At 38.3% G+C, this 12,937-nt stretch overlaps 2 protein-coding genes across 2 annotated transcripts; one reads left to right on the forward strand and one right to left on the reverse strand.

Annotated features, from left to right (window-relative positions):
* Window positions 1–9: 9 nt before the first annotated feature.
* Window positions 10–10,091, forward strand: LOC129786244 (kinetochore-associated protein 1). Its single transcript, XM_055821123.1, has 7 exons — window positions 10–206; window positions 1,446–1,681; window positions 1,751–4,948; window positions 5,017–5,231; window positions 6,378–6,540; window positions 6,603–7,574; window positions 8,787–10,091. The coding sequence occupies exons 1-7, from the start codon at window positions 111–113 to the stop codon at window positions 10,021–10,023; spliced, it is 6,117 nt and encodes a 2,038-aa protein (XP_055677098.1). The 5' UTR covers window positions 10–110; the 3' UTR covers window positions 10,024–10,091.
* A 1,104-nt stretch (window positions 10,092–11,195) lies between these two features.
* On the reverse strand, window positions 11,196–12,740 carry LOC129789711 (zinc finger protein 883-like). Its single transcript, XM_055826765.1, has one exon. It carries the CDS (start codon window positions 12,738–12,740, stop codon window positions 11,196–11,198), a length of 1,545 nt encoding a protein of 514 aa, XP_055682740.1.
* Window positions 12,741–12,937: the final 197 nt, after the last annotated feature.

Here is a 12,937-nt window from a genome sequence, read left to right on the forward strand (position 1 = left end):
TTTGAATTGAGTGTTTTGTTTTGATTGAGGCGGCAGTTTGTTCGCTCGAGGTTTTTCTCGTGATTTTCACAATTTTCTTTGAGTTTTCCGGGAATAAATTGTTCAAAAAGATGTGGAATGACTTCAGAGTGACTTCCAATGATGAAGTAACCATCAATAATACGTTGTGCTCAATTGGTTTGTTTCAAATTGCATCGACTACTGAGGTGAGCAAAAAAAACAAAGACTATTTTTTTATTATTGCTATAAAATTGCAATTTAATAATTTTAATAATTTTAGCTCATAAAAAGAGCTTAAAAATTAAATATTTTATGCTGAAGAAGATCTTTTAAAGTTTTTTTAACGTCCTGTACAACCGGTACGACTAATAAAATTGAAAGGAAGAAAATGTCATTTCAGTGACATTTCGACAAAGTTTTATTGTCTTCCTCAGGCTCTAATGATTTAAATAAATGACTAAAATTACAAAGTGTAGCGCACGACTCACTATCCAGCGAATATTAACCTGCTCATAGAGTGAGTACCCTTAGATTGGCGGTAACTGTAACGGCCGCCCACTCCTTGGCGACGGTCTTCTGCTCCAAGGTTACAAACTCTCAAATACGCGAGAGACAATACTAGAATCCTTAAGAGAATGTAGGAGAGCACTGAGAGACTAATTATAGGAGAGTAGTAGAGAGGAATGATGAGATTAGAGTCAGTTGAAGCTCATCCTTGTGCGGGGATGGCTGTGCGTGTAAAACAGGGGGTAGACAAAGACTCTATTTCCATAGGAATTCACTGCTCACTCGCTGAGACACCCAGGAAAATGCTTCAATCTGAAAAAATCCACCACCACTGGATAGATAATTTAATATTCTATCGATTGATAGCTTTTGAGGGGTGTCTCACGAAGATTAATGCACTAAAACTGATTTTAAAAATTTTGATGCACTTTTTGGAAATAAAGTGACGTCATTTTCTTCCTTTAATTTCTTTGCAAACCGTCCGCCATTATTTGCTGTGTTCGGGTCAAAAAGGACTTTGTCTACCCCCTGGTGTAAAATGCTCTGTAGTTTAGAGTGAGGACGAGGGTTAAGGTTACTGGGGGAGTTGATCAGAGCCCCGTTGTGGCGCCCCCCTATGCAGGGGCCATAAAGTTAATGGAAAATTCGTTTAATTAATTTTCCCTGAAGATCATCCATTTAGAAGAGTAATAAATCTAGATTAAGGTTCTAAGAAAAATTTTAAATTGAATGCAAAATATCGTTTTTAATCAATAAAATCGTATCAAAACAGCCGCCATCTTTAAAATATAATTTAAACACTCTTTCTTCAATATCTCAGCTTCTGAAAGAACTATGATACTTTTTTAAAGATAATATTTTAGAGATTTTAATGAGGATATAGAACATTTTCAACACATCCTTCAGCCTCGCTCTTGAACGTCTTCCTTCCTATACAGGTAACAACTTCCCCAAAAGTCCATGCAGCTGTTCAGAATGGCAAGATTTACGTGGCTGTTGATCAGATTCTTGTTCTGCTTGAGAATGAAAATGTGGGGGAATGCAAATTTCTCAGTTTTCCGGAAACACAGATTGATTGCGTCTTCATCTCTGACTCGGGGAAGCTGGTGGTTTGCTGCCTCGCCAATGGGACTATTAATGGCTTTTGCATAACTGGTCGTCCACTCTTCAATTTGTAAGGATATTTGTTTTTCCAGGAAGAAGGAATTCAAATAAATGGGGATTTCGGGGATTTTTTTTACAGGAAAATTGAGGAGGAAGACATTGGGGAGGAAAAGTCATTTGTGGGGATTTCTGCAGATGGTCCAGATCTCTATATTATGTGCAGGAATGGCAGATTGTACAAGGTGGGCACGGTGGATGAGGATAAATCCATGAGTTTGATTGAGAATAATGAAACGTTGGTTTTTGATGAGAGCATCACGTCCAGTGCTCAAATCTCGCGGATTTCCTCGCGGAAATTCTACAATGAAGTCATCTCGTTTATCATGATTCCCTGCGATGATGCCCCAATGGCTGTATGCTGTGACACCACGCGCATCTATGTCTACTCCAACGGGGACTTCCTCCCAATTAGTCTGCAAGAGGAGCAGCATGGAGGGATTAAGAAGCTGCATCTTATTAGGAATTATCTCCTTGGGTTGTGTCACAATGGGAGCATCGTGGAGATTTGTCCCTACACGGGAATGGTGTACAACATGAGCACTGAGGCTGATTGCAGAATTGACGATATGGTCCTCATGGAGAGTACAGATGAGAAGATAGAGTTGATGATTCTCACCAAACCCACTTCAATAGGGGAGAAATTTCTCAAAATTGTCGATTTCCCCTCAATGGCATCACTCTATGATCTGGACATGAGTAAGCACATTTGGTTGGTGGATCAACCGAAATCCCCAATGGGGATGTACTACCTCATAGGGGATGGAGAGAGCACGGTGCCACAGGAGATTGAGATGAAGATTATCTCAGAGACGCTGCCACAGCATCAGCTAATGAAGATGATAAGCCGTGGGCGTTTGGAGGAGGCTGAAGAGTTTGCCGTACAATTCAATTTGAGCCTTGAGCCCATCCATGAGCATCGCCTGAAGCGACACATCACGAAAATGGCCCAATGCAGGAATACCGAAGTGTTGCGGGTTGAATTTAGGGACTTTCTCCAGCTCCTTGATAAAATAAACAATGTTGGAAAAGTCCTCGCGATGTGGGACATTGGAATTCCCAACAGGGAGCTAACGGCGGAATACCTGGAGTACCTCATGGGAAAATTATCCACGGAGAATGAAGCTGAGCGTGAGGTGATGAGTAAAATTGCTGAACATTTGCGTCGCATTGAAACACTGAATTTGATTGATTCTGCCGAGTGTATCCTCGAGTGGAGGAACTTCCTGAACAGTCAGAATCTCCTGAAGATCTGTCTAGGTTATCTCTCATCAAATATTCCCAATGCCTGCTTGATCTGGTCCCGGCATTCGTCTCACCTTGTTCCGAATTTGGATGCGGCAAATCTCACAAAGATCCTGAATTCCATCACAAACACCACGGAACCCTTGTCTGTGATCCAGTGGTTGCATCACTTCACCCCAACACTCCTGCAGATTCATCCGGAATTTATGCCAATAATCGTGGATTGGAGTATCATGAAGATTCGCTTCTTTGAGAGCTCCCACGCCTGGAGGGCGAATTCCTTGGAGATTTGCAATGGGATCCTTGAGATTTTCACAAATCTCCATTTTGTCATCGTTGACAGGCGTCGGCAGTACGATAGGAGTATCCGAAAGCTGCTCAGCATCAAGTTTGCCCTTGAGGATTTGCAAATTCTCCGGAATGACTTCAATCTGACCATTGGACTGGGTGAATACCTTACAAATTCCTTGGAAGAGACAACGTCCAAGCTTCTGCTGAACGTCCAAACGGACTACATTCAGGGCTTCATTAATGATTTCCTCTACCCGAAATTCATTGAGGACAACAAATCCCCCATTGAGTGCCTCGTGAAGTACATAAATCTCCTCGTGGTGCACAAAAAGTCCTTCAGTTGTTGGCAGGAACGTGCTGTGATTATCCTTGAGCTCATACCGAATGAGGAGGAGCGTCTAATTGGGGCACAGAATATTCTGCAAGAAGCCCCCGTGCCATGGTCACCAGTTCTAATGCCCCTCATCAAGTACAGTGCCCTCAATCATCCAATTGCGCAGGAAATTCGCTCAATCTACGAGCAGCAGATCGTGAAGATCATCAAATTGAAGTATCATTGGCCACAGAACAGTCCAGATGACTTCCTCAGACTCATCTGTAGGATTCTCAAGGAGAAAACGCAGGATTTGTGGACAGATATCAAGAGTCTCATAAAGGCTGTGCCAAAAATTCAACGTATTGCGTACTTTTGTTGCATTCACGACTTCTCGCGCCATGGAAACTTCGAAATGGCCATCCACATTCTCGGGGAGCTGGAAAATGATCGCTTTGAGACAATTGACTACCTCATGGGGACCCTCATTAATATCCTCGAAGTTGGTGATGTGGAGGAGAAGTACGAGAAGAATCTCATTGAAATGCTCAATATTCTCGATCATAAATCAAATGGATCGATGAGTGATCGTGTCCAGCAAATTAATCGTATCCAGACGCTTAAAAATCGTTTCGCCGGCCAATTTGGCTCAATTAATTTCAATCGAGTGCCAAAGGAAGAAATTTTTGCCAAAACAATGGACGTAATTGTGAATAATCTGAGAAATTACGATGGGAACATTATTCGTCGGCTTTGGGATGATGTTAAAATCCTCACAGAAGCCCTCAAGATGGATTTCCTCACGGGGATGATGAGAATTTGCCAGAAATGCTGCAATCTCCAGCTCACATGTGCCATTGGCTACAACATCCTCTCAATGGAGGATTTTAAGAGTTACGATTGCGACAAAATCCTCCAGTTCTGCACACTCCTGCTGACGCAGCAAATGCAAATTTTCGACACTGACGATGCCATCATTGAGGATCCCCTCGCATTTGCCATCATCTACAAATTCCTCGTGCGTGTGCTCCAACTCACGAAGATTCACTACGTTGAGGCGAAGGAAATGATAGAATGGGTGAGGATAATCAATGAACTCTACCCGGAATCTGCCCTCGATGCTCACTACGAAGGGATGGAGGAGAAATTGGGCAGAGAAATTGTCGAAGACTTCATCCAGGGCCATGCAAAAGCCAAGAGTAAGAAGGCAGAGAAGAGTAGAGTATCAATGTCGGTCTTTGATTGCGTTGCAACACCCACAAAGAAGGGAATTAAGGAGATGAAGATTGAATTTCAATGCACCATTAAATGCCTTTCAACTGTTATGCAAATCCTAGCGGAACATCCCGAAGGAGCTGCTTTTGGGCAACGTCTTAAGGAATTTTCCGTTTCACACGAAGAGAATTCCCTGGAAAATGGAGATTCCTTCAGGTTTGTACTTAATTCTTAAGAAGTTTAAAATAATAAAGATTGAAGAAGAATAATTTGCCTTATTTCAGCACGGATAAGATGGCAAAGCTGAAGTCTGATCTGTCTTCTCACATCCATAAGCTGTTCGAATTGAAACTATACTACGTCCTGTACACGATTTGCAGTCGAATAATCATCATGCAGCAAAAATGTGGAATTGAGATTCTTCCTAAAAATTCTCTGCTGATCTTTCAACAGAAAATGATGAAGTCATCACTTTCGGAGAGAGAATTCAATGCCATTGGTAAGAAATTTTATTATTTAACTTATTTTTTTGGGAAATGACTAAACGAATATTCTTCGAATAAATATTCTCCAAATTCTAATAAATATTATCCAAATACCAATAAATATTTTCTAAGTAGGTATTATTCTTTAAATACTGCAAATATTTTTCAAGTATCGCAAATATTCACCAAATACTCCAGATTTTCTCTAAATACCACGAATATTCCAAATATTCTACAAATAACAGAAATACTCTTCAAGTAGCACAAATATTCTCCAAATATCATAAATATTCTCCGGATAGCAACAATTATTCTTCAAATTCTTCAAATATTCTACAAGAATCATTAATATTGAAACAGAAGTGTTTTCCTGACGTGTGGCAACAATAATGATTTTCCGAAAAAATCATTATTATCATTAATATTCTTCAAAAACTAAATATATACTCCATATATTTTAGTACTGCAAACATTCTTCAAGTACCACAAATATTATCCAAATACCTAAAATATTTTTCAAATCAAACTACAAATATTCTCTGTCTACTAACAATTTTCTACAAATACCAGGAATATTCTTGAAGTACCAAAAATATCCGCCGAATACTACGAATATTCTTTAAACACCACGAATCTATTTAAAAAATATCACAAGTACACTTCAAGTACCACAAATATTTTCCAAATACCTTAAATATTCTCCAAACATAACAAATATTCTGCAAACAACAAAAATATTTTCCAAGTACCAAAAATATTCTTATTATAAATATTCGCCGATAACTAAGAATATTTTAAATATTTAACAAATACCACAAATACTTTTCAATATTCTTCAAATACCACAAGTATTCTTCAAACTCTTAAAATATTCTCAAATTACTACAAATATTCTCTAAATACCATAAATATTTTGCAAATACCACAAATGTTTTTAAAATATCATTAATATTCTCCTAACACCGGAAATATCTTACAAATACTATAAATATTCTTCAAATACCTCAAATATTCACCGAATACTACGAATATTCTTAAAGTAACACAAAAATTCCTCAAATACCACAAATATCCTTTTTACGAAATATTTCGAATTTTATTATATTCATTTAATTTTGCATAATCTTCGTAATTCTAAAGAGAAAAAATATTTTTTTTAGAATCCTTGGGTCAGTTGGTTTCATGCGACACACCCATAAAGTTAATTCAGCACCTGAACATTGCGGGAAAGACTGATATCTTCAAGGTGAATTACTACTCACTGACGGAAAATTACTACAATCTCCGTGGAGAAGCCAAGAAGGCACAACAGGAGAGAGAAAAGTAAGAACTTTAAATTAGTTTTAATTAAAAGAAATAATTTTTAAGGAAAAAAATCTTTTTAGTCGAATCAAATATCAATTTATCATGGAGATTCGCAAGAAGAATCCAGATTTTGAATTGGATGTGAATCTGGAGAATCTTTCTCTGGGGGATTTGGTCAGTAAGTCGTGTACGGTGCCAATTGATGTGGGAACGCTGCAAAAGCTCTTCAGTGATTTCTCATGGAAGGGAGATTACCAGGAATTGCTGATATTTCAGCTAATTCTTGTGCTGAAGCAGCAAGAATTGAAATTCAGCGTCACCACTGATGCTTTTGGGAAGGAGAATGTAATTGTTGAGAATACAGTGGAGGATATTTTGCAGCAGTGTCGACCGTATGTGAATGAAATTGTCAATGAGAAGCTTCTAACGACAAAGCTAATTACCTTCATATCCTCAATGGATTTTTATTTCTACGAAATGTATTTGGCAATTATTGAGATTCTAACGGAATTCGGTACACTGCCGACGAATATGAGTGCCTGGAAGCACATTTTGGAGTTTCTAATTCACAAAATGACGGTACGACGACGCGCACGACCGACACAGGATGAAATAGAGATGCAGGCAAATGGAGGGATACTGCCGAATATTGCAAAATATCGCTTCTCCTTCCAAGTAATCATTAAGAATGATTTGCATGAGACTCTTGGGGAGGAGGTGTACGTGGATAATTGTGAGGATTGGTTTACGCTCATTAAGATCCACACAATGTACTTCTACAGCATCAACAGTGAGGAGGAATTGGTGAAAATTATGGAGAAATTCTGCATGACGGCTGTTAAGAATTCCCTGCAGGAGTACAAGGCGCAAACGGAGAAGGATGAATGTGGTGTGTGGCAGTTGAAGCCCACTGATAACTCCTTGCTTAAATCAACGTTAAAACTCACCAAGTTCATGGTTAGTAAATGGAAAATTTTTGCTCTTCTCTACTACGTTATGAACTACACGATTGAGGGGGTGGATCAAGTTGAAGCAGCGTACGAATGCTACAAGTAAGATCTTTTTTTTTAACGGTTTTAGCTGTGTTTCTTTCAGACACAGCTTTTGTGTACCGAGCAAAATCGAAAGTCGTCAGATCGGGCTCAAACTTGGGATGAGCACGAATTAGGGTCCCCACATTCCAAAAAACGTATGCGCCAAAAAATTTTCGCCAAAACCTATCGCTATATTGCAAGAGAACGGTAATAGATAGAGACTTGCGGTAAACGGCAAAGTTTAAAAGTCGACTGGAAGACGTCCGATTATGACGTCAAATTTTACCCCCCACCCCCCCGTCCGCCATTTTGAATAACCTCAAAATTTTGTTTTCGCTATATCTCAGCCCCTGTAATAGCTAAAAATCTGAAATTTAGATATGTTGTAGGGGCCATCAATACCTTTCCAACGATACCTCATTTTCGAAAATCGGTCAAGTCGTTTAGTCAATATGGCCGCCACAATTTTTCATCGAAAATCGACCATAACTCGAAAACGGCTTGACCGATTTTGATCAACCCGGGGTCAAATGAAAGCTCTCAACAAACCCTACAACTCTCTAGAACATGCGAAGTTTCAAAAGTGACCGCTAGGGGGCCAAAAATCAAAAACAAAATTTTCGTTGAGTTTTTGATGAATATCTCGAAAACGCCATTATCGATTTGCTTCATATTTTGATATATTATAGCCTACTATAACATCTTTTTATAAAAAAAATATTAAAAAAATTTATGTCGCCATTTCGAAAATATTGAGCTTCAACTTTGACATGTCATATCTCGGGTTCTACAAGTTCGATCTTGATCAACTCAAGCGCAAATGAAAGGTTTCGTGAAACCCTACAAATGTCTAGAACATTGCAACTTCGAAAAATGACCGCAAGAGGCGCTAAAATCAAAATCAAAATTTTCGAAAATTTCGAACTCGAATATTTCGAAAATGCCACTATCGATTTACTTCATATTTTAATATATTATAGTTGAGGTTAAGACCTTTCCAACGATAGCTCAAACTCGAAAATCTATGGATCCGTTCTCGAGATATGGCCTTCTAAAGATTTCTTAGGGTATGACTTTTCAACTTTTCCCGACTTAGCGCGTATTTAAATTAATTCGCGTTCTAGTTTGCTCTCACAAAATTGGTACACTGAAAGAAACACAGCTCCCGTAAGCTTGGTCAGCTTACCAGTACATTTAACTTTAAATTAATTAAAAAAAATCTCCCAACAGGTATGCTCTGGAGAATGAGGAGGAGCTAGTAAATTGCGATAAGTCCGTCAATCACGTTTTGAAGGTGAAACAGAAGTATATAAGATTGAAGATTCAGCATCTCCTTCATGTGCACAAACTAAATGAGGAGAATTTGCTGAAATTGGTGGAGAATCCCAATAAATTGATTTATTCCCTGTACATGCACGAATGCATCATGAAGCCACAGCCACCGAATGTTACGCAGATTGTCGAGGAAGTTGCTGAGTTGAATAAATTGGACTTACGTGCTGTTCAGAAGGGTTTCCTCACCAAATGGTTGTCGATTTCACTGGATTCCAATGCACTGAATCCCGATGATACGATTGTGCTGGATGAGACACTGCTAACGGATGAGAAGCAAATGAATGATGACACAGATCTCGAGGAATGCATAAAGAGAGCTCACTACATCCTATCGAGTTGGCCAATTGATGATGCTCTTCACTTTCTCACCACAATCTCCAATCAGAATCCGCAAAATTCCGAATGTGAGCTCAAGATTTACGAATGGATTAATCGCTTGCTGGATGATGATGCACCACAGTGCAAGAATACCCTTGATAAGAACTACGTTCCAGTGAAGGTGTCGAGTGATCTCAAGAAGTTGGGTATTAATGTGCCCGTAGCCAAGTACAGTCAGTACGATAAAATAGAATTGCTGAAGAGAATTTGGCAGAAGAATAGCAATAGTCCCATTGCTGTGAATTCCATGGCACTCATTTGCCTGGAGCATGGAATTAATGAGCCGAAGATTTGGGATAAAATCCTCCAGCAAATGGTGCATTTTGGCATGCAAAAGGAACTGCTGTCCATTGTTAATTTCCTCTCGGCGAAACCCGAACTTCTCACCATTAGTGGGCTCACAAGGGCATGGGAATTTCTCATAAAGGCCCCCTTTGAGGCTGCCACACGTATGAGGACAGCTGAAGACAATGAGAATCTCTGTCGTGCTCTGACGCTCCTGCAAATCTGTCCGGTAACATCAAAGATTAATTTGGTGAATTTAGCCAATATTTGTGAGCATATCGATCAAGTCCACATGGCGGCAATTTTCATGGTTTACGCCAATAAGGATGCCAAGCAAATCATAAAGGATCTCGTGATGAAGTATAAATCGCAAAAGATGCAAAATGATCTTGAAAATCTCGAACTTCATGGCGTTCTTCCGATTCTCATTAAGAATGCCATCATGGAAATATTCTACAATTCTGATTAATTATAGTTTAATTCTTTTTGTAAATTCATCACGGTTAATTGAAATAATAATTCTTTTAATTCAATCAATTTTGGTTCTTTTTATTTTAAAAAAAATTCTCTGACATGGATCAGCATTTGAAGGAAAAATCTCTTTGAGGGTTTCTTCATTTTCTTGAAAACAAAATGATTGAGCCGAAAAATGTTAAATTATAATAGAGTCCATCAGATTGATCAATTCTTGTTGTGTCAGTCAATCAATTCAACAATTATTGATCAAAAATTAGTCAATTTTAGGTCAATTCTGAATGTTCAATAATTGATCTTCTATGTGGACCTACTCAATATTGATAATATCAATACTGGGTCAATTTTAACTCAAACTCATCTATTGACCAAATATTGTTCTTCAAATTTTTATCAATCATTTGAGTAATTTATTTTCCATTAATGATTAATCAATATTTACTTTCAATATTGAACCCATTTTTACTCAATCCATATTGATCATGGATTGATCCACTATTGATCCATTATTGTCTATTAATCAGATTGATTATAAAATGAGCAATAATTGACTATTATTTTGATTGGTCAATAATTGATTTTCTATGTGGATCTACATTGACTCAATATTGGTATAATCAACATTGAGCCAATTTTAACTTAATCAATAATTGATCAAATATTGGGTCGTATTCAGCGAATTGAAATCGTTGAAATTTTAAAACAAATAGTTGAAATTTCAACGATTTCTTGGTCGGAGCAATACGACCCATTGTTCTTCAATTTTCTTATAAATCAGTTGATCAATTTATGCTGAATTAGTGATCAATCAATAAATATTGAGTCAATTTTAACTCAATTCATATTAAACATGGATTTTTCAAATGCAAATCAACATTCAATTTGTCTACGTTAATAAGAATTAAATTAAATTTTGTGGTTTAGTAATAAAATATTTAGCAATAATTTTCTATCAATCTGATTGAGCAATAATTGTCTATTAACCTGATTGATCAATATAGCTGAACAACGGTGTGGACTTACATTGACTCAATATTGACCTCAATAATTGAGCAATTATTGGCATTTGTTTAAGTTGAATTAGAAGATATAGAAATGTTCTAGATCGCACTTTCTTCAATTTTTCAATTCCCTAAAATATTTATTACAAACTCCTGAAGACGAAAATTAACTCTTTTCACTCCGGAAGAGACCGATGGCTGCTGTGGCCACTTGATGAGTTTTCTCATGATTGTACCTCGCAGATGAATGCCCAAAATCTTTCCCACAGTGACGACATTTGAATGGTCTCTGCCCCGTATGGGTTCTCTCGTGATTTTTGCAATCTTTCCTCATTTTGAAGCGTTTTTGGCAAAAATTGCACTGAAATGGTCGCTCATCCGAATGGATCTTCATGTGATTCTCCAGGCTGGACTTGAGACGGAAGGTTTTTTGGCACAGTGAACACTCGAAGGGCTTATCACCTGTATGGATGAGATGATGCTGCTGCAGAATTTGAGCTGTTGAGAATATTTTATCACATTGAAGGCAAATGTGCTGAGGAGGAGGTTCCTGCTGGTGATGCATGATCATCTTATGATGCTTCAGCGACTGTTGTGTGTGGAAAGTTTCGTTGCAGATGTTGCAAGGAAGTTGTGGAGGACTATCTGTGTGCCTGCTCATGTGCCTCCTCAGGGATGTTGAGGAGTTGAGGAGTGCAGCACAAATGTGGCATTGTAGCTTCTCTTTTGTTGTTTTCTTCTCCGTGATCTTTGAATCCTTTTCGGGAATTTCTTCTTCAACTTCCTTCGTGACTCCACTGAGGAATTGTACAAATAATTCTCCAGGAGTTTCACTGCTTTTTACATCTCTTGAGTGCTTTTTGAGAAGATGCTGGAAGCAATTGTACTTCTTTTGGAAAACTCTGTAGCAAAGGAGGCAGATTGTCTTTGTTGGAGGTTGATGAGATCTCTTCTCGGGATGTTGTTGAAGTTTTCTGCAAAAATTCAATGGATCACTGCAGAATGCATCCCCATCAATTCCATGCTGTCGAATAAGATGTCGCATGCAGGAAGATTTTCGGGACAACACCTGACCACAGAGGCAGCATTCATGTGGCGCATCAGCACTTCTGCCGGAGATTAATTCATTTCCTCGTGATGAAGATTTTATTTCATCTTCATCATCTTCTTCTAGGGATTTGTACCACCCTTCGTAATTAACAGATCGACAGCTGATCTTCCCACCGTGATGAGTATTAACGTGCGTGATGCAGGTGTACTTATTCACAAAGACTTTCTTACAAATCATACAGATGCAGGCATTTTTGGAGTTTTCTCCTTTCAATCTTTGACATTGAGATAAGCACCCCGCTGGAATGTCTGTAATAAGGGAAACTCTTTGATCATCATACGTGATCTTGTGCTGCTTTATTAGATGCTCTGAGGCAGCTTCTCTCTTCAGGAAAACCCTCTTGCACATTAAACAAATGGAAATCATTTTCTTCCCATCACTGAAGGAGCTTTTATCCTGCTTCTGAGAGCAGCAGGATGAAGTCCCGCAGAATTCCTTCTTTGTATCCTCAATGTGCTTCCCGAAGTGATCATTTAGCTGATTCAAAGTCACAAAGTCTTCACTGCACTTTAGACAGGTGTAAGATTTTAATTTTAACACACCATGAGCACCAATGTGAGCTTCAAAATCCTCTAAATCCCGGAAAATTTCTCTGCACATTTTACAGTGAAGAGGAGGAGCAGGGAGAGTGGCCATTGGGAGTGATATCTAGTTAAGAATAAAATTTTAATAATCAAACGTTCAGAAAGGTTGAGAAAACTACAACAAACTGTTTGAAATTGATTAAGAGAAAAAACATATTTTAATCAGACAAGATAAGAAAATTTCCTTATCAGACGTTTGATAAGTTTTTCAGC

The sequence above is a fragment of the Lutzomyia longipalpis genome, chromosome 1 (assembly GCF_024334085.1).
Source record: "Lutzomyia longipalpis isolate SR_M1_2022 chromosome 1, ASM2433408v1".
In the NCBI taxonomy this organism is placed as follows: domain Eukaryota; kingdom Metazoa; phylum Arthropoda; class Insecta; order Diptera; family Psychodidae; genus Lutzomyia; species Lutzomyia longipalpis.